The 21,849-nt window shown below is 43.0% G+C and overlaps 1 protein-coding gene across 1 annotated transcript in view; it reads right to left on the reverse strand.

Annotated features, from left to right (window-relative positions):
* RTFDC1 (replication termination factor 2 domain containing 1) overlaps nucleotides 1-18,425 on the reverse strand; it is a 55,047-nt gene extending 36,622 nt beyond the window's left edge. The window contains 6 exon segments of the mRNA XM_011936700.1: nucleotides 3,019-3,097; nucleotides 10,016-10,155; nucleotides 12,406-12,499; nucleotides 13,764-13,858; nucleotides 14,740-14,826; nucleotides 18,357-18,425. Of these exon segments, the coding sequence (XP_011792090.1) occupies nucleotides 3,019-3,097; nucleotides 10,016-10,155; nucleotides 12,406-12,499; nucleotides 13,764-13,858; nucleotides 14,740-14,826; nucleotides 18,357-18,425 (564 nt within the window).
* Between the last annotated feature and the right edge of the window lie 3,424 nt (nucleotides 18,426-21,849).

The raw sequence follows: 21,849 nt of genomic DNA on the forward strand, positions 1-21,849 counted from the left end.
ATACATATGTAACAAACCTGCACGTTATGCACATGTACCCTAGAACTTCAAGTATAATAAAAATAAATAAATACATAAATAAATAAATATCTCTAATGAAATCAAAAAAAAAAAAAAAAGAACCAGAACTCCTTCTCCTCCTTCTGGTATTCGAAGGTTTCCCCAGTCCAGTCCAACTCACACCTCGGCCTCTCTCCCTGATCCCGTACCCCATCCCACAGTCCTGACAGGACCAGGTCTCGATCACACCTGCCGTTCATCTCAGTATGGCTGCCCGGCTGCTTCCGCCCCATGAATACTGCTGCTGCCCCTCTTCCCCCCACTAACCAATCACAGTCCCAGCAGGATTTACAACAGTGTTTTGCAAACTTCAGCCATTCCCCTGCTAACTGTACTGTCAATATCTTAGTATTTTTATTTAAATCTACCCACTGTTTGTAGTTAATTTTAACCATTAACTTTATTATTATTATTTTTTTGAGATGGAGTCTCACTCTGTCGCCCAGGCTGGAGTGCAGTGGCACGATCTTGGCTCACTGTAACCTCCGCCTCTCAGGTCCAAGCAATTCTCCTGCCTCAGCCTCCCAAGCAGCCAGGATTACAGGCGTGTGCCACCACACCCAGCTAATTTTTGTATTTTTAGGAGAGACGGGGTTTTGCTATGTTGGCCAGGCTGGTCTTGCACTCCTGACCTCAGGTGATCCACCCGCCTTGACCTCCCAAAATGTTGGGATTACAGGCGTGAGCCACCATGCCCAACCTAACGGTTAACTTTATATTCCTAGGATAAATCTATAAAAACAGTACTCTTTGCCATAAATATAAAGTTACCATAAAAATGCAGAGAATACTGAACAGTTTCGTTAGATCCTGCCTGCCAAAGCTCTGAGCTTAAAGTCTACTTTCTTAGGCAGTCAAGAGAATGTTACAAACATATGAGGATCAAAGGGAGAATTTCTCCTCAAAGCAAGCAGAAGGTCTGAAGGACAGCAAAATGGGCGTCACTGTCCTGCCAGACAACGCTTTACACAGACACGCAGTGCCTGGCTGTGCGCCTCCCCAGGGCAGCACCGCTACCACCAGCAATCTCTCCATCCCTGGGAGTGCAGCCAATAACCATGCTCTTCCTTTGAGGCCCAGAACAAATGCCCCTCCCTTTATAAAGCCATTTCTCACCAGCATGACACCTTGATTTTGGACGTTAGTCTCCAGAACCGTTAAGACAATGAATTTCTGGTAATCATCCAGCCTAAATTTAGCAGACTAAAGAAGGCTCTCTGGCCCCTTAATGCCAGTATCTTTACCATCTGTTTGGTACCTGGCCTCAAAAAGCAAAGTAGAGCATGATGTTTCCTATAACTTATGATTCCTGCAGGACCGCAATCTCCCTGAGCGCAGGAACCGTGTCGTCCACATCTTACTTTCCCTTGGAATCTATGCCATCATCTTAACGTGGCAGACACAATAAATACTTCTGGCTGAATATCAACCGATTCCCAAATGTCTTCTTTGAATTTCTTTTCTTAAAAGAAAGCTTAATAAGACAGACTCCTCATTCTAAGAAGCCTTTATTCACAGTCACCCCAAAGTGGACACAACTCACCGCCCGCACTGACCTCTTCCCCACTCACCTCTGCCTGCCTCTGGGCCTAGACAACGGGAGCCACCCAGTGTCCTCCTCCACAGCTAGGATTTTTACAATAAAACTAATGCACATCCCATCCGGCTTAAAGCTGCCTTCTGGCTTCCTGCTGCTTAGAATAAAATCCGTAAGCCCCAATGTGACCCCCAGGCCCTGCATGAGACAACTCCTGCCTAACGCTTCAATCTCATCTATTCCCCTCGCCGGCCCTCCATTCTTACACTTTCTGTTCCCTGAACTCGCAAAATCCTCTGTTACTTCTGAGCTTTTGCACATGCTGTTCCTGCTGCCTAAGAGGCTGCTACTCAGGCTGTGCGCAGTTGGCTCCCTTGTGCCCTGCGGGTCTCAGCTCAAACCTCCAGAAATGCCTCTGCCAACCACCACCATGCCAGCCTCTCTCCCTCCAACACATGGCCTCATGTCTTTCCTTCCTAGCATTGGTCACAATCGAGTCTGCCTTGCTCATCTAGCTGAGTGTCTCTCTCTCCAATCAGGATGTGGGATGCAGGAGGGCAAGGGCCTTCATGGATCTTCTTCAGCATGCTATCCCACAGATCAGGGCCTAGAAGAGGCGCTGGCCCCTAACCATCACTCAGTGAAAGCTGCTGGCTTTCACAACAGGGAGCAACAACACAGTGGGGAGGGGAATGAAATACAAACAGGGCTGATACAGGCAAAATACAGTCAGAAGCTGCTGGCATCCATGACATTAAATGAAGCAGCACGCTTTCGATGGGTCAACAGTACACCCAAGACACACACACATTTTGGCTTCAGCAGCAGCAGCGCCATTAAAGCAAAGCATCAGTATTTCCTCCACGTGAGCTGAGGGTAGCTCTCATGTCTAGTTACTTGCCAACCATGCGAGTATTTACTGAGGGCATGCTACATGCCCTGGAGAGAATAAGCCCTGCGGATAAAGAGATGAACAAGCCTTGTTTCCTACCCTGGAAAACTAAGTCCGGTGGGGAAACAGACATACACATATGCAACTACATGACGATGGGAGGAGTGAGATACCCAGGTGCTTGGGGAGTGGAAGGAGGTTTAGCACCAGGGAGTCACAGAACAAGTAAGAACTATAGAACTGAGGCTCACGGGGGAGCAGGCCCTCCAGGTCAGCAGGTCCACTAGAGGAAACTGAGGCAGCAGCACGTTCAGGAAACAGCCCTCCTGCGGTCTGACCTGGACTGGCAGGCAGTGGTCCGGTGATAAGAGGTCACTGGGTCTGTACTTCCAGCAACCAAGAGCCATGGAAGCAGAAAAGCAACTTATGAGAGCTGATTTCAGAAAGAACAAGTGGAGGGAAAGAACCCTAAACCATCTGATTTCCTCAGCTACGGAGAAGGAACAAATGGTACATGTCAGGAACTCACCGTGTGGCAAACTTCCGCTTTTATCTCTTTCAAGGCTCGCTCAGAAAACACACAGCCGCAGCACCGAAGGAAGCAGAACCTGGAGAAATAACCCAGTGGGGAAATGATTGTATTAATCACATGATCAACTCACATTTATTCGGTTGATACAAAGGCCACGACCCACAAAGATTAAAATAGTTACATTTCACTCCATTAAAAAAAATCAGTATGTTCTCATAGAAAAGGGCCAGAAAAAAAAGAAAAATCAGTTATATCCAAAATAAAAAAACATCAAAACTGAAACCACAACCATAAAAGTCAAAAGAACAGGAAACTCAGGGAGGAAATATTTTCAATAAATATTTTCAGAGCTTATTTTGTGAATATTCAAAAAGGTCTTAGACAGCAACAGTCAACATCATAATAGAAAAATGGCCAAAGAGGACTAACATGCAGTTCACACAAAAAATATATAAAGACCAAAGGATTCTTAACCTCAAATGTTAAAAGAAATGCCTTTTAAAACCATGACATATCAATTTTTTATCTATCAGGCAGTAATTCAAGAGATTGGGGCTGGGCACAGTGGCTCACACTTGTAAATTCCAGTACTTTGGGAGCCAAAAGTGGGAGGATCACGTGAGGCCAGGAGTCTGAGATGAGCCTGGGCAACATACTGAGAATCTATCTTTAAAAAAAAACTTTTAAAAAACTTAGCCAAGTGTGGTGGTGGGCTCCTGCCGTCCCAGCTACTAGGGAAGCTGAGGTGGGAGGATGGCCTGAGCTATGATAGTGCCACTGCACTCCAGCCTAGGTAACAGGGACAGATTCTGTCTCTTTAAAAAAAAAAAAGAAAAGAGACTGAAAGTATACAGTGGGAAACTGAGGACACAGGCACATTTGTTGTCAGGTGGATACAACACAGTACAATACTTCATGAAGCCAATTTGGCAGTACCAAATAAAGTGTGACTTTTAAGAATTTCTCCTACAGAAACATGCCCACAAGTGTGCAAACATACAAATGTGTGTTTAGGAAGTTGTGTAGTATAGCAAGGTAAAATGGAAAGGAAGGAAGTCACCTCCATGTTCCTCAGTAGGGAAATGGTCAAATAAATTATAAACACCCAAGCAGCTATTAAAAAGAAGGTAAATCTGTACTCAAGGTCACGAAAATATGTCCAAGGTAGACAGGGTAGAAGGAAAAAAAGATGTTATTAAAAACATATAATGTGACCCCATGATGGTTTGGGAAGAATACATGTTGATTTCTACGTCTATATGCAGAGGCGTGGAGAAGTGTGGATACGGGTGTGTGGTGTGGGGGAGGGGGGCATTAAACATCAAACAACGAATAATGCCACCACCATGGCTGGGGAGCAGCATAAAGCACTTTCACATTTCACTTTAGGCATTCCTTGAAAAACGCCACAGGACAAATTTTCTCTAATTTCCCAGGGATTATAGCAGACGCAGATCGGCCTAACCAAAATCCAGTTCATAACACTGCACTAAATTCACTGAATGTTGTTTAGAATTTTTAAAATCCTATTTTATAGATACTTACAAAATACTAATTAGGAAGCTATTTTTCTTTTTACAAAGGACCAATGTTTTTATTACAGTAACAGTTTATTTCTACTTTTCTATATATTTAAATCTTCATTATACAAACTTTACTAAATACAGCTGGTCCTCTATACCCATGCGTACCGCATCTGTGAATTCAACCAACCCGGATCAAAAATCTTTGGGAGGAAAACTGAATGCATTTGTACTGAATGTGCACGGACCTTTTTCTTACCATTATTCCTCGAACAACACAGTATAACAACGATTTACACAGCATTTACATTGTATTAGGTATTATAAGTAATGTAGAGTTGATTTAAAGTATACAGGAGGATGTGTGTAGGTGATATGCAAATACTGTACCATTTTATATCAGAGACCTGAGAATCCATGGATTTTGGTATCCACAGGGGACCTGTGAACCAGTCTCCCACATATATCAAGGGATGACCATATACAAACTAAGCCAATCATCAATTTCAAGTGTGGAGGCTCTTATCAATAACAGATGGACAAAGTCAAAATAAGCAAAGCTCAATTCACTGGGTAAGAGAAAAAGGAGAAGAGACTGACCAGCAAACCAAAGGAGAAACAACAGAGGAAGCCACAATCAGAGCAACAGGCTGCAGGGGACTCCTACTCGAGACCCCACTGTGGAGCTCGTTTCTGCTAAGTTCCTCTTCTGGGGTGAGCTACAGTTTTCTTAAAAACAAGTGGGAAGCCAAACACGAAAGGTTACAAATTATATGATCCTATGCATACGAAATATCCAGAAGAGGTAAATCCACTGAGATAGAAACAGACTGGAAATGAGGAGTACCTATGTAGTGGGCAGAGGGTTTTCCTTTTGGGGTGATAAAAATGTTCTGGAACCAGATAGAGGCAGTGACTGTACAACACTGTGTGTGTACTAAATGCCACTGAAACATAGACTTTAAAATGGCCAATGTTATGTGACTTTCACCTCAAATACAAACGTGTGTGTATATATACATGCGCGCACGCGCACACACACACACACAGAAGTGGGACATGGTTAGGTAAATGAGTCTGGTTCCCCAGAATATGTCCTACTTGACCCCAATGGTGGTTTAAAGAGAGCCCTAAATGGTTTAAATTCAGATTATTTGAAGAAGAGTGTAGTATTTAAAAGCAAAAGGTCCTGGGCCCTAAACTGTACTCTCCAAATTCATGAAGCCCCTAGTTGTTCCATTTCAGAACAGGACAGTTAGTTGCCCTGGCAGAGTCTGCCACATGCAACATTCCTTGGCACACTAAGAGGGTGTCCACGTACCCCTGTTAAATAAACGGACACCAATGGGCCAGAATGCTCAAGATTAAATACTGCTGGTTCAATAAAACCGTTTTTACTTATTCGAGATGCTTTGCCCCACCCCTTTCCTGAATGAAAGTAGTAAAAAATGCTACCTTTCAATATGTCATGTGTTTGACAGAAGATTCCAGAGGGCAGTCTGGACTACCAGCTATTAAGGACACAGGCATACCTTGTTTCATTGCGCTTTGCAGATACTGTGATTATTTTAGACTAAAGGTTCATGGCAATCCTGCATCCAGCAGGTCTGTCAGCATCTTCCCAGCAGCATGTGCTTATGTCATGCCTCTGTGTCACATTTTGGTAATTCTCAAATATTTCAAATGTTTTCATGATTACTACATCTGCTATGGTGATCTGTGCTCAGTGACGTTTGAGGTTACTTTTGCAATTGTTTGGGGTGCCAGGAACCATACCCATAAAAGATGGTGAACTCAATTAATAAATGTGTGTGTTCTGACTGCTCCATGAACTGGCCATCCCCCCACCTCTCTCCTTCTCAGTTCTCCCTATTCCTTGTGACACAACAATATTGAAATTAGGCCAACTGAGAACCCTACCATGGCTTTTAAGTGTCCAAATAAAAGGAAGAGTTACACGTATCTCACTTTAAATCAAAAGCTAGAAATGATTAAGGTTAGTGAGGAAGGCAGGTACAAGATAGGCCAAAAGCCAGCCTCTTGAACCAAACACTTAGCCAGGCTGTGGACGCAAAGGAAAAGTTCTTGAAGGAAATTAAAAGTGCCACTCCATAAACACAGGAATGGTAAGAAAGTGAAACAACCGTATTGCTGATAGGAAGAAAGTGTTAGTGGCCTGGACAGAAGATAAAACTAGCCACCGTGACAGATCCTTAAGCCAAAGCCTAATCCAGAACAAGGCCCTGACTCTCTTCAATTCTATGAAGGCTGAGAGAGGTGAGGAAGCTGCAGAGGAAAAGCTGGAAACTAGCAGAAGTTGGTTCATGAGGTTTAGCGAAAGAAGCCGTCTCCATAACATAAAAGTGCAAGGTGAAGCAGCAAGTGCTGATGGAGAAGCTGCAGCAAGTTCTCCAGAAAATCTAGCTAAGATCATTAAAAAAGATGGGTACATTAGACAACAGATTTTCAGTGTAGATAAAATAGCCTGTATTGAAAGAAGATGCTACATAGGACTTCTACTGCTAAAAAGGAGAAGTCAACGCCTGGCTCCAAAGCATAAGGACAGGCCAACTCTCGCTAAGGTCTAACGTGCCTGGTGACTTTCAGTTGAGCCAACGTTCATTTACCGTTTGAAAACCCTAGGGCTCCTAAGAATGATGCTAAGTCTACTTTGCCTGTGCTCTCGAAATGGAAGAACCAAGCCCGAATGACAGCCCATCTGTCTATAACATGGCTTACGGAATATTTTAAGCCCAATGTTGAGACTTACTGCTCAAAAAACAGAGATCCCTTTCAAAATATCACCGCTCATTGACAATGCACCTAAGTCACATAAGAGCTCTGATGGAGATGTACAAGGAGATTAAAGTTGTTCTCATGGCTGCTAACACAACCACCATTCTGCAGCCCATGGATCCAGGTGGAAATTTGACTTCAAAGTCTTATTATTTAAAAATATATTTCATAAGGCTACAGCTGCCATAGCCTTCCTCTGCCATTCCTCTGATGGATCTGGGCAAAGTAAATTGAAAACCTTCTGGAAAGAAGTCACCATTCTAGATGTCATTAAAAACATCTGTATTTGGCCAGCTGTGGTGGCTCACGCCTGTAATCCCAGCACTTTGGGAGGTTGAGGCAGGCAGATCATCTGAGGTCAGGAGTTTGAGACCAGCCTGGCCAACATGGTGAAACCCCGTCTCTACTAAAAATACAAACATTAGCCGGGCGTGGTGGCGGGTGCCTGTAATCTCAGCAACTTGGGACGCTGAGGCAGGAGAACTACTTGAACCCAGCAGGTGGGGGTTGCAGTGAGCCGAGATTGTGCCACTGCACTCCAGACGGGGAAACAGAGCCGGACTCCATCTCAAAAAAAAAAAAAAAGAACAACTGTGATTCATGACAGGAGGGCAGAATATCAACATTAACAGGTGTCTGGAAGAAGCTGGTTCCACCCCATGGATGACTTGGAGGGTTTCAAGACTTTAGTGGAGGAAGTAATGCAAGTGTGTGGTAGAATAGCAAGAGGGTGAGTTAGAAATGGAGCCTGAAGATGATGGAATTGCTGCAATCTCATGATAAAACCCAAATGGATGAGGAGCTGCTTCTTATGGATGAGCAAAGAAAGTGGTTTCTTGAGATGGAGTCTGCTCATAGTGAAGATGCTGTGAATATTGTTGACATGATAGATGTGAAATATTACATAAGCTTAATTGATAAAGCAGTTGCAGCGTTTGAGAGAATTGATTCCAATTTTGAAAGGTCTACTATGGGTGAAATGCTATTAAACAGCATCACATGCTACATACAGAGAAATCTTTCATGAAAGTCAGAGTCAATCGATGCAGCAAATTCTATTGCTGTCTTACTGTGAGACACTGCTACAGCCACGCTAACCTTCAGCAACCACCACCCTGATCAGTTAGGAGCCATCGACATCAAGGCAACATCGAGGCTCCACCGGCAAAGATGATGACTCACTGAACGTTCAGATGATTGTTAGCATTCTTTAGCAATAATTTTTAATCAAGATAGGTACTTTTGTTTTTTTTTGACATAATGCTATTGCACACTTAAAAGATTATAGTATAAACATTTTTTTTTTTTTGAGACAGGGTCTCGCTCTGTCACCCAGGCTCTGCAGTGGCATGATCATACCTCACTGTAGCCTTGAATTCCCGGGCTCAAGCAATCCTCCTGCCTCAGCCTCCCAAGTAGCGAGTTCTATAGGGGCATGCCACCACGGCTGGCTAACTGAAAAGAAATTTTGTTTTGTAAAGACAGTGCCTCACCTTGTTATCCAGGCTGGTCTCAAACTCCCAGCCTCAAGCAATCCTCCTGTCTTGGCCTCCCAAAGTGCTGGGATTACAGGTGGGAGCCAGCGTGCCCTGCTAAAGATAACTTTTATACGTACTAAGATACCAAAATTTTCTGTGACTTGCTTTACAGTAGTATTTGTTTTATTGTGGTGGTCTGGAATAGAACGCACAATATCTCCGAGGTATACCTGTACTTCTCAACAGTGGGGGAAAGGGCTTAACACTTTTGCTCAGTGAGACATCCTATGAAAAAGCATGTACTAACCCATTCAACTCTTCATATTTTTGAAAGAGGAAAATATACAGGTTGCTTACATTTGCTACACAAAATCTCAACCATAAGATTCCTGGTACTATAGCCAGGGAATCTGTTACAAATTCAAGGTAAGTTAACATTTTTTTGAGCCTTTGGTTGACTGATTAACCACAGGTTCCATAACTCTGCCTGCTACTGCATAACTTTCAGCATTTGTGACCAAGTGCAGTGGCTCCCACATGTTATCCCAGGGCTTTGGGAGGATCATTCAAGGCCAGGAATTTGAATCCAGCCTGGCCAACATAGGGAGACCCTATCTCTACAAAAATAAAACTTAGTGGCTGGGCGTGGTGGCTTACGCCTACAATCCCAGCACTTGGGGTACTTGGGCAGGAGGATCGCTTGAGGCCAGTAACTCAAGACCAGCCTGGGCAACAAAGTGAGATCTCATCTCTACTAAAAAAAAAAAAAGGATAAAAATAAAACTATAAAACATAATAAAAATTAAAAATTAGTAACTAGAAGGAAATGGGATTTGCTTGATGGGAAACATTTGCCCTTTGCTTTCTGTCCCACAGGAAAAGATGATCTAAGAACTAAACTCAGGTTTCATTAAGTGTCACATGAGAACTTTTCAGAATCCCACTTCACTCCAGGTTTTGTTTGCCTACCTCAAGAACAGAAGGCCACAGACCAGGCTAGGTCTTGCTGGAAGTCCTGTAGCAATGGCTGATGAAAATGAATGTGCTCATGACCAAGCACCACTTCCTCTAAGGCGCTACCAAACCAAGGACACCAGAAAGAAAGTCACATGACTGCTAAGCTATGGCACCACTGCTACCAAGATCGGCATTATTCCTCCAGCCTCCCACATCATCTGTCCCAGGTGCGTCACTAACCTGTGTCGGCCATTCATCTCCAGGCCCACAACGGGGCAGATGAAACGTGCCCGCTGGAGGTCATCATGCTTGTCACCTTTAGTATTTCCTTTATCCCCTTCCCAGGCAGGATTATCAGAAAGCTTCAGCTCTGTCACATTCTGGGAAAAACCATTAATATTTTAACAATTCATTTGATAAACAGATCATCCTTTGCCTTAACCATCTAAGTCAACAAATTGTTATTCTAGCCCTTTCCATCAAAATCTCTTCCTCATAGTTACTTTCCTCTGGTCCATAAGAAACACAGATATAATATTAAACTATAAATAGAAAACAGAAAACAAGGCCGGGACATGGTGGCTCATGCCCGTAAGTAATCCCAGCACTTTGGGAGGCCGAGGTGGACAGATCACCTGACGTCGGGAGTTCAAGACCAGCCTGACCAACATGAAGAAACCTTCTCTCTACTAAAAATACAAAATTAGCCAGGCATAGTGGAGCATGCCTGTAATCCCAGCTCCTCAACAGGCTGAGGCAGGAGAATCACTTAAACCCAGGAGGCGGAGGTGCAGTGAGCCGAGATCGTGCCATTGCACTCGAGCCTGGATAACAAGAGAGAAACTCCATCTCAAAAAAAACAGTTAGATAGCATCTCACACCCATTAGTATTCCATCTCAAAAAAAAAAAAAAAAAAGAAAACAGAAAACAAGATCTTTTCAATTCACTGACTAGCAAGTAAATTAGTTATTTCTACCATACAAATTTTTTTAACTTAAGGAAAAGTACCTTCTCATATAAAAAATTACTCCACTAAGAGAAAGTTTTGCATGGGTTCCACCCAGAACGGAATGCTTTCTCTCCTGAGGCTGCTTCATGTTATCGACCATCTATATTTATATAATTGTTGAAAAAAGCAAAACAACAAAAAAAATATATATATAAATCATTGAATAGACAGTAAAATCTGAGGCCGTGGCCTAAAAGCTAAGGCAGAATATTAGCCAGAAAATACTGTCATACTCCAAGACACAGCTATTCAGGTTTTCAAGAATTTCCAACTTTACAAAGAATTTGATACAATAGCTCTACTTTCGCATTCAAGGCACTTCTTCATATTTAATGAGGCCATTTTGACTTCAACACTCTAGAGAGCAGCTGAGTGTCTCAAAAGGCAAATCACCATTCATACATCAGCTTCCTGGCTGAGAACTAGCACGTGTCTCACTGAGTTCTCTGCTCCGAGTATTTGTGGACTATCAACTGACAGTAATGACAATCTTATGTATTAGCACTGTTTTATTTGTATCCTTTTTTTTCTTTACTGTTCTAATTTCTTGGAGATTTTTTCCATTAAAGATTCAACTACATAAAACTGAATATTACATGTATTTTAAGTACAGAACTGTAAGAATTAATTTCAATAACTGCAATTTTTTTCTCATCACATGAGTAATGTGCTGATGTCACAAGGTTTGACAGAGGCACATCTTACACATGCAAGTGAAAACCCAATCACAGCACTTACGAACTACTAAAGAATCGTTCATCACATTTTTGATGTAAGACGATTCACACTACCACAGGTTTTTCAGGAATAAATTCTCTTCCACAAGGTAAAAGACCACTAAAATCAGAACAATTTCTACAGCACTATATCATTAGCTACATTTCAGAATTACAAATTTGCCTGAAATGAACATATCCTGTAATCAATCCCAAGAATTTGAACAAAAAGCCCAATATAATAATACGAAAGAAAGAAAAAGAAGGCAAAACCTAGAGCCTTAGACTGGGAGTTAAGGGATCTGGTTCTGGTTTAAGTACTTCACTAGCCATGTGGCCTCAAGTAAGTCATTTACAGTGAGATGAAGGTTTGACTAGCCTCATGGTTCTCAAATTCTTCACTACCTTTCTTTTCTCCCACTGACTATATTTAAAAAGCTGTGTCCTCTCAAGAAAGTTCCTTTATCAAAAAAACTTGTTTTTTCAACTTTTATGGAAGAACTTTGCTGCCAATCAGAACCTCTAATCACCAGATGGTAACCACATGATTGAACAGTGATCCACAAAATCCTCTAATTCTACAAAAGTACCTTCCAAACCCAAAATCCAAGTAGGTGAATCTTAATTACAAAAATAATGCCTCCCAACATTAATACAGAACATCAAAAATTTCAAAGCACAGCACACAGGTGAAATCACAACAGATTTATAATGAAGGAAGTACGCATGGTGGAACTCGTGGCTTGAGATTTACGTGACCTCCCAAGGTCATATGTGTATTAGATGGCCGGGTGGGAATGGAATCCCAAATTTCTGAGTTCAGTCTTTAACGTGTATAAATTCTACAAAATAAACCTCAGCCACTTTTCAGACCCTCACAGCACTTCAGAATCACTAGTGTTACCTTAATGCTTTTAATGTGAGATGCTGCCTTCCCAAGAGCCTTTTCTGCAGATTTGTCCAAGAGAAACTCAATGACGGCATCTTTGTTATAAAGTCTGCAATAGTAAGTATTAGAATATTATGTCAACAAGCAACTTTCAAATAACCAAAGGAGGAAGAATAAACTGACCACAATCCAAAAGTCATTTACATTTGATAAGAGAAATGCCCTGAATTATTAAAAAGTAAATTTAACCCTGTTTCAACTATTTCCAGAGCATACAAAGAAGGAAATTATTTATTTCTTTATTTGAGACAGTGTTTCACTCTTGTCGCCCAGACTGGAGTGCAATAGTGCTATCTTGGCTCACTGCAACCTCCGCCTCCCTGGTTCAAGCAATTCTCCTGCCTCAGCCTCCCAAGTAGCTGGGATTACAGGTGCCCACCATCATGCCTGGCTGATTTTTGTATTTTCAGTAGATACAGGGTTTCACCATATTGGCCAGGCTGGTCTCAAACTCCTGACCTCAGGTGATTCCCTTACCTCAGCCTCCCAAAGTGCTGGGATTACAGGCATGAGACAATGCGTCCAGTCAGAAATTAGTTTAAATCAAAGGTGGCAAACTGGCAGTCAGAAGGCTGAATGTAACCTGAACAAGGATTTTTTTAATTGTGAAATTTAATGTATAAGTACACATTTCCTATTTTTCTTTAAAAATTAAAACCAGAAGGTGTGGAATCACTAGGCCCACACCACTGAGCTGTAAAAAGTGGCTGGAACTGAGTGGCAGCTCCCGCTTTGGACAGGACATGGACTCTCCAGTATTCTCCATTCCCTGCCATTCTCTCCTGTTCCTCGCATGGCTCCTTCATGTGTTTATGTTTATAACTCACCTTCTATTGGCCCCTGAGTTTGCACAGGCTGGGGTACAGTGGTGGAATTATAGCTTACTACAGCCTCAACCACCCAGACTCACAGGCTCCTCCTGCCTCAGCCTCCTGAACAGCTGGGACTATAGGAACATGCCACCATGCCAGGATAATTTTATTTTTTTGTAGAGGTGTGGTTTCACTATATTGCCCAGACTAGTCTCGAACTCCTGGACTTAAGTGACCCTTCCTCCGCAGCCTCCCAAATGGTGGGATTACAGGCGTGAGCCACTGCGCCCAGCCCGGCCCGAGTTTTCAAACCATGGATTAAATAAACCAAACTGACTAGAAGAGTGCAGAACTATGTTCAGAGACAGGGAACGACAGCCTATGCTTCACAAATCTGCTTGGGATAATTCACGCTTGAGGAAGGGAAAACTGCATTTACACATCAAAATTCTCCTCAAAATCACTTCATAAACTCATCTTCACTAACTATAAAAACCATACCTGCCAAGTTCACAGGCAACTATTGGTCGTCTTAATATTTCCTGACTTAGAGTACAATAGTTCCATTGGGCTACTAATTCAGCATCTTTGTCCACCTAATAAAAAACAAAACAATTCAATTAATTTTCATCTCTGAAAGACACATGGTTCACAGTTCTACATATAAAAGTATATTCAGTAATACCACACTGTAATGATTTTTCTTTTTTAAATCAAAGATAATGAAAATGACATAGGAAGTTGGGTTTTGTTTGTTTGCTTTTGAGACGGGGTCTCACTCTGTTGCCCAGGCTGGAGTGTAGTGGCGCAATCTTCGCTCACTGCAGCTTCCACCTCCCGGACTCAAGTAATCCTCCCACCTCAGCCTCCGGAGTAGCTGGGACTATAGGTGCACACCACCACGCCTGGTTAATTTCCGTATTTTTTGTAGAGACGTGGTTTTGCCATGTTGCTCTCAAACTCCTGGACTCCACTGATCCGCCCATCTCAGCCACCCAAAATGCTGGAATTACAAGCATGAGCAACTGTGCCTGGCTGAAGTCAGGATTTTAAAAGTCACAAGTAATTAATACTACATCAAATAAAGGCCCATCTAAATATGACATGTACAAAGAAAAAGAGTTTATATAAAATTACTAAACTATTCATGCAAGCCACATACAAATATTAACATCTGAATCTTCATAATAAATTAGGGAGGCCATACAAAAGAGAAACACAAAGTGTGTTAGATTAATTTCTAACAATGGGAAAGCCCCCCTCAGTTGTGGCAGATTTTAAAGACTTAAGAACTAAGAAGACAAGCATTTTTTTTTTAAAGTTCAGAACAAAGACTACATAATACTTTATAAAATGTTCAATTTAATAGAAATAAGTGTTTTGGGGCTGACTTACTAAGGGATACATCAAACTTTATCCATAGTATGAAAATCAGACATAAGAACCTCCCTGGCCCTCGAATGACATTTCCACATACATCATATTCCATGTCCTACTCCTCCCATTCCTGTTTTCCCTTCACTGTTAGACTGCACCACTCTTTCCCAGTCTTCAAATGCCGAACCTGAATAATGTAACACGGCACATTTGGAAGAAAACAGGAAGAGAAAAGAAAAAAAGACAACAAAAACAATCCCGCTGAATTTATTTTATTAATTTATTTTTTGAGACAGGGTCTTGCTCTGTTGCCCAGGTTGGGCTGTAGTGGCACAATCACAGCTTACTGCAGCCTCAATTTTCCTGGGCTCAAGCAATCCTCCCCCCTTAGCCTCCCAAGTAGCTAGGACCACAAGCAAGCGCCACTATTCCCAGCTAACTTTATTTTATTTTTCTTAAGAGGTCTGCCTGTGTTGCCCAGGCTGTTCTCCAACTGCTGGGCTCAAGTGATCCTCCTGCCTCACTCTCCCAAAGTGCTGAGCTTACAGGTGTAAGCCAACACACCTGGCCCTCTGAATTTAATTTTTAAAGTAAAAACTGCTTAAGTGCTTACTGTGTGCCAGGCACCGTGCTAAGCAGTTTCCATGACTTAACTTTTTAATCCTCAGAAAAACCCTATGAGTAAGTATTTTCACTTTTGTAGATAAGGAAAGCGAGGCACCAAGAGGTTAGGTTATATTCAAAAAGCACCTCAGAGAGTTGGGGACAGGGAGAAAAGTGACAAATCACTCCTTATCCAGGCCTTTAAAAATTGGTTCCCCCCAAAAAGCAGTAAAAAATGTCTTTACCAGGGTCTCTCTTCTTTTCTAGGGTCTTTCACCTTTTAAGTTTTTACATATCTGTACTGGAAAGACAAGTGTTTTTTTTTTTTTTTTTAAGACGGAGTCTCGCTCTGTCGCCCAGGCTGGAGTGCAGTGGCGCTATCTCGGCTCACTGTAAGCTCCGCCTCCTGGGTTCACGCCATTCTCCTGCCTCAACCTCCTGAGCAGCTGGGACTACAAGCGCCCGCCACCACGCCCAGCTAACTTTTTTGTATTTTTAGTGAAGACAGGGTTTCACTGTGTTAGCCAGGATGGTCTCGATCTCCTGACCTTGTGATCTGCCCACCTTGGCCTCCCAAAGTGCTGGGATTACAGGCGTGAGCCACCGCGCCTGGCCAGACAAGTGTTTTTTCTATACTTTCACTCACAACACTCAATACTTCCAGAACACTTCTGACAAAATGCATGGGATTCCCCCACACCAAGCAAGTCTCTGATAGCAACCATGTGTCTCACAACTAAACTCAACTCTGATACCACCTATTTGGATATGGCCTCAGATCCCAAAGGTTAAGGGCTCAGTCCCATAATACTGTCCCCTACCCCGACTTTAGATGCTAATCACAAGTTCAAAAGTTGTCACCTGTGCTTCTGTCTATAAATCAAAGGCTACCACGATCGCCCACTCAGGTTTGATAATCTGCTAGTGTCTCACAGATGTTGGAAAACAGTTCAGTTACCATTGCTGATTTATTACAAATACATTTTAAGGACACAAATAAATAGCAAGATAAAGAAGCACATAGGGTATAGTCTGCAAGGGTGCAAAGTGCAGGGCTGTCCCCATGGAGCTGGGGTGAGTAACTCTCCTGGCATGTGGATGTGGTCGGCAACCCAGAAAATCTCCAAATCCTCAACTTCTTTATGGCGCCCTCCCCATGTAAGCATGATGGATGATTAACTCCATGCCCAATTCCTCTCCTCCTCCCTAAAGGATGGGGGTGAGGTGGGGTTGAAAGTTCCAAGCTTCTAACCTTGGTTTGGTGTTTCTGGTGACCAGCCCCCATCCAGGAGCCCACCAAGAATTGCCTTATTAGAACAAAAGATGATCCTGTCACCCAGGAAATTACAAGGAATTTAGGTGCTCTGCGTTAGGAACCAGGGCAGATTTCACAATATTGATTTGAAACGTAAGCTCCACCAGGGCTAGACTCTGTCTTATTCACTGCTATATCCCTGGGTCCTACAACAATGTATACATGGTAACCACTTACTAAGCATTTGTTGTGTGAATAGTGACAACAAAAATCCATCCTGCGTAGGCATTTCTGGCTCTTCCTTCTTTTCCACCCTCTTCCGACACCTGTTTCTTGTGAAGCCTTTCATTAAGCTACTCTTTTTCAGCCCAGGGCACAAGAAAACAAAACTGAGCTGAACACTTTTTTGGTAAAAGCCAAAAAAGCACTCATGAATGCTAATTATCCAGCATTAGCCCGTTTAAATGTAGGTATGATCAGAGGATACACTTCACCCTCTTGGATATTCATTCATTCTCATATTCACACATATTTTTTAGGTGTCTATTATGTGGCAGACACATGGTAGGGGTTACAGACAGGACACCCAAGGTTCCTGTGTACGTGGGAAAGAGACAATAAAAAAGTAACACAGTGGTAGGCACTGTAAAGAAGAGAAGAGACAATATTGGAAGTGAGGCACATTTCGGCTACAGTGGACAGATAACATTTGAGTAAAGAACTGAATGAAGTAAAGAAACTCATCATGTGACAGTCTCAGTGAAGAATAGTTCAGATGGATGAATTCACACTCCAAGTTGAAGAACAAGAGGCCTGTTTAGCTAGAACAGTATGAAAGAGGTGGAGAGGGGCAGAAGATGAGGTCAGAAACACAGGCTGGGTCTGCTCACAGCGCCTGATGAGATTTTATTCTTAATGTGATGGGAAGTCACTGGAATGCTTCAAATGCAATAGTGACATAAGGGGTTTACCTTTTAAAACAAACTCTCCGGCTCCTGAATCAGAATACATGAAGTCTCCACGTGTGCCAGGCACTCTACTAGGTGCTTTACAAGTATTTAATCATTAAAAAGTAATTACTAGTGCTAACTTTGAAATCCCAAATAAGTGGTTGGGAATCCTGGCTTCACTACCTACCAGCTGTGTGATCTTAGTCACTTTAATATCCCTGGACTCAGTGTTCCTGTCAGTAGCAAACAAATTATAATTTCCTCCATTGCTTGTGAGATTAGGGATTATTCACTCATTTATTATTTATTCAGAATATTTACTGTGCCGGGAACTATGCTAGTTGCAGAGAAAAAAAGGGGGTAGCCTCTGCTATCAAGAACTTACCATCTAGCGGGGAAGACTGATACAAATCAACCACGAACAGCCGTGTGCAGGGTGATAAGACAGTTTATAAAAGGATGTGGTAAGGGAACAGTTTGGGAAGGCTTCTCTGAGCAAATGAAGTTAGTGTATACAAAACTCAATATACACTAGGTATTTGTATTATTGCTACTAGCCGCAGGTAGGGTTCAAATTCTAGCTCTGCCATTTACTAGCTTTGCAACTTTCTCCTTTTGAGCCTCAACTTCCATGTCTGAAAATGAGGATGACAGTATGTAGCCACAGGGCTCCTGTGATAATTACATGCGACATCCCTATTAAGATTACTGTCCAGTGAATGGCAATAGTCAGCACTCATTGAATGTCCACTCTTAATACTGTTGTTAATTTTGAGTCCTGTGAATGGAATAAAAGACCGCAGCTAGGTCTGGAATCCCGCTGGCTCCCCCTTCTTACTTCCTCTCGTTTCCTGGGGTGGTCAAATTCCCACCAACCCCGGTCCCCAACAGCCTGCCCACATCACTGACCTTCTCAACCTTCTTCGGCCCCTTCACCAGTTCATGCCTCTTGGGGATTGTTCCCCCGTCGCAACCCATCGCAGTACAGGACTCAGAGCCAGCAGCAAAATCCTAAAGCTGCCACTTCCGGGATTTCCGGCGCAATCCTCAGCCACTTCCGGCGCACCGCCATGACGTAGGACGCTGGTCGCGACGTAGCGGGGCGGGGCGGCACGCTAGTCCACACGTAGCGGGGCGGGGCGGGGCCGTTGCCAAGTGCCGGTCGTCATGGAGAGCGTCGCTTGGAGGCTGGGCGCGGGCGGGTTTCCTCTTTCCCGTGAGACCCTGGGTTTCTGCTGCACAATCGGAATCACTCGCCCACGCTCCGGGAGGGCAGCGAGGGCGTGGGCGGCGCGTGCGCACCCACAGCGCTTTGACCTCTTTGACCCTATCCCACGACCGCTTGTGTGGCTGCGGAGCGCCTGAAGAAAAAGGGCCGCCCTCTTGTTTCTGCGATTAATGATGCCTAAGAACGGAATCTGCCGTATCAATGGACATTTTTGTGTTTAAAAGGAGAACGCATCTTTATTGAACGCCAACTGTGACTCAAGCACTCACAACAAATCCTGTGAAGTGATGTTACAGCAGATTCTAGGAAGTAAGACCCTCCCTGAGGCCTGGAACTTTCTGGTGTTGCCATGCATATTGTAGATGGCATGTGTGTGAAATTTTGCATACAGTTTTGTGTGTGTGTGTGTTTCATTCACGGTTTCCTGAAGCCCAGGCTAAAAAAATTTTATTAACAATCAAGTATCATTAATAGACGATACAATAGTTCTTATAAAACATACAGTGACGTTGTTACGCCCATTCCAAGAGACAGGCTTTATTTTATCTATAAGAACACAAATCCCTTGCTAAAAATCCATGACTGTCTGTCGGCTCTTAGGCGACTGTCTATCTATTTGTTCCTTTAATTATTATAAATATTATGGGAAAGCGCCTATAATTACCTAGCACTTTGGGAGGCCGAGACGGGAGGAGCACTTGAGCCCAGGAGTTCCAGGTCAGGCTGGACAACATGGTGAGACCCCATCTTGAAAGAAAAATTAGAAAAATTAGCCAGGCGTTGTGGTAAGCTTTTGTAGTCCTAGTGGCTCCATAGGCTGAGGTGGGGGGGAAGGATTGCCTGAGCCCAGGAATTAAAGGTTGCAGTGAGCTATGATCATGCCGCTGCACTCCAGCCTAGGCAACAGAGCATGCCTCTGTCATTAATATATATGTACGTATGTGTGTGTGTGTGTGTATTTGTACATATATATGACGGGAAAATTTCTGCATTGCCAAGAAGGCAGATCTTTATGATTGGATGTTACCCAATTGACCTATGTGAAACAAAAACGCTGAAAATATTTTTTACTTGGGAAGAGTTGCCCAGAAAATATGTGGATGTGAAAACTTAAAGGGCTGTATGTCAGCTTGGGGTACTTGTTACTGTGATTAATGGGAATTTTAAAAAATCCCTTTAATTAGTTGGTCTCTGATTGATTTATGATTTATTTCTATGCTAACCACAATAACTGTAAGCTCTATGAGGGTAGGGATTTCGTTTTTTTAATTTAATTTAATTTTTTTATTTTTTATTTTTGAGACAGTTTCGATCTGTTGCCCAGACTGGAGTGCAGTGATGTGATCTCAGCTCGCTGCAACCTCAACCTCCCAGCATGAAGCGATTCTCCTGCTTCAACCTCCCCAGTTGCTGAGATTACAGGTGTCCACCACCATGCCTGGCTAATTTTTGTATTTTTAGTAGAGACGGGGCTTCACCATGATGGCCAGGCTGGTCTCAAACTCCTGACCTCAGGTGGTCCACCTGCCTCGGCCTCCCAAAGTGCTGGGATTACAGGCGTGAGCCACCAAGCCCGGCCAGCACTTCATTTTATTCCACATTGTATCATCAGTGCCTAGAAGTCTTTGGCACACTCAATATATGAGTACATTTCCTCAGTAAACCAAAAGAAAGTACAGATTCATTGAGAAAGGGATCAAAAGCCTAGTTTTGGCAGATACTAAAACTGGTTAATACTACTAGAATTCCATTTACTAGTGAGGAAGCAGAAGCGTGGAAAGATCAAATGACTCCTTCAAGGTCACGTGGCTAGTGAGAGACCCGGGAATGAGTGCTAGCATTAGTTCTTTCTCACAGCAAAGGACAAAAGGTCAGATACAGAACAGCAGAAACACCAGCCTGTTTAGAAAGACTCAAACCAGTGTTCTTTTCTCATTTGGGGAAGAAAAAACAAAAATAGCGGCTCTAAGACATGACCGCGCGTGCACTGAGAGATTTGTAGGCATTCTTTCACTTTGGACTCACAACAATGTTAGAAGTTAGACGGTATAATGCCTCCTGTTTTACAAATGAAAACCCCAACTTGTCTTCGTTCAGGGTCCCGCAGCTGGTGGTGAGTAGAAGGAGCAGAAGATGAGGGGCTGTCTCCCATGAGGCCCATCTGACTTAACTGCTTCTCCAAATGCTGCTGATAAAACCCAGCAGTACAGGCTGTGCTGGTGTCCTAGCTCAGGCAGCTGGAATTTTTCTCTTCCTCATTGGTTTCCTCTTTTCGAATATTAGTCTCTAGGCTACTCTGCCTCAGACTATACACAGCTAGAACTGTTGTGAGGGTTGTGATCATTGGTAGCAGATATGTGTTGAGAGCTGGCTGCCATGTCAGGTGCTGTGTTCAGCACTTTACTGGACTTAAACCATTTATTCTCCCAACTCCGCTGGGAAGCAGATGTCATCATTGTCTGCTGCTTCTTCCAGTGCCTTGTTGAATGAACTAATAAAGGTTATTCCCTTACAAGCATCTTTGGAGACAACTTTGTCCTAGCCAAGCCATGGATTTTTGAGGAAGCAGAGGAATGAAATGATAAAAAAGAAAATCATTACCCTTTAGCAAAACCAGTATTTCTTAACCTTTTGGGAGTCATTGGACCTGTTTGAGAATTTGATGAAAACTTTGTACTAAGTCTCCAGAAAAGTATTGATTAGCACATATGACATTTCACACAGCATATACATATTTGTATTTTACTCACAGCCTTCTGAATCTCAGGCTAAGAACCAGTATTTAAATGCTGTTATAGTAAGTCCTTATAGTAGGTCTCCAATATTTCAGACTTCTTTTTTTTGTTTGTTGCTGTTGTTGTTGTTGTTGAGGTGGAGTCTCGCTCTGTTGCCCATGCTAGACTGCAGTGGTACAATCTCAGCTCACTGCAACCTCCACCTCCCATGTTCAAGTGATTCTCCTGCCTCAGCCTCCTGAGTAGCTGCAATTACAGGCATGTGCCACCATGCCTGGCTAATTTTTTGTATTTTTAATAAAGACGGGGTTTCACCACATTGGTCAGGCTGGTCTTGAACTGCTGACCTCGTGATCCACCCGCCTTGGCCTCCCAAAGTGCTGGGATTACAGGCATGAGCCACTGCGCCCGGCCTGTTTCAGACTTCTGAGCCATGGCA

Source organism: Colobus angolensis, unplaced genomic scaffold, assembly GCF_000951035.1.
Source record: "Colobus angolensis palliatus isolate OR3802 unplaced genomic scaffold, Cang.pa_1.0 Scaffold156, whole genome shotgun sequence".
Classification (NCBI taxonomy): domain Eukaryota; kingdom Metazoa; phylum Chordata; class Mammalia; order Primates; family Cercopithecidae; genus Colobus; species Colobus angolensis.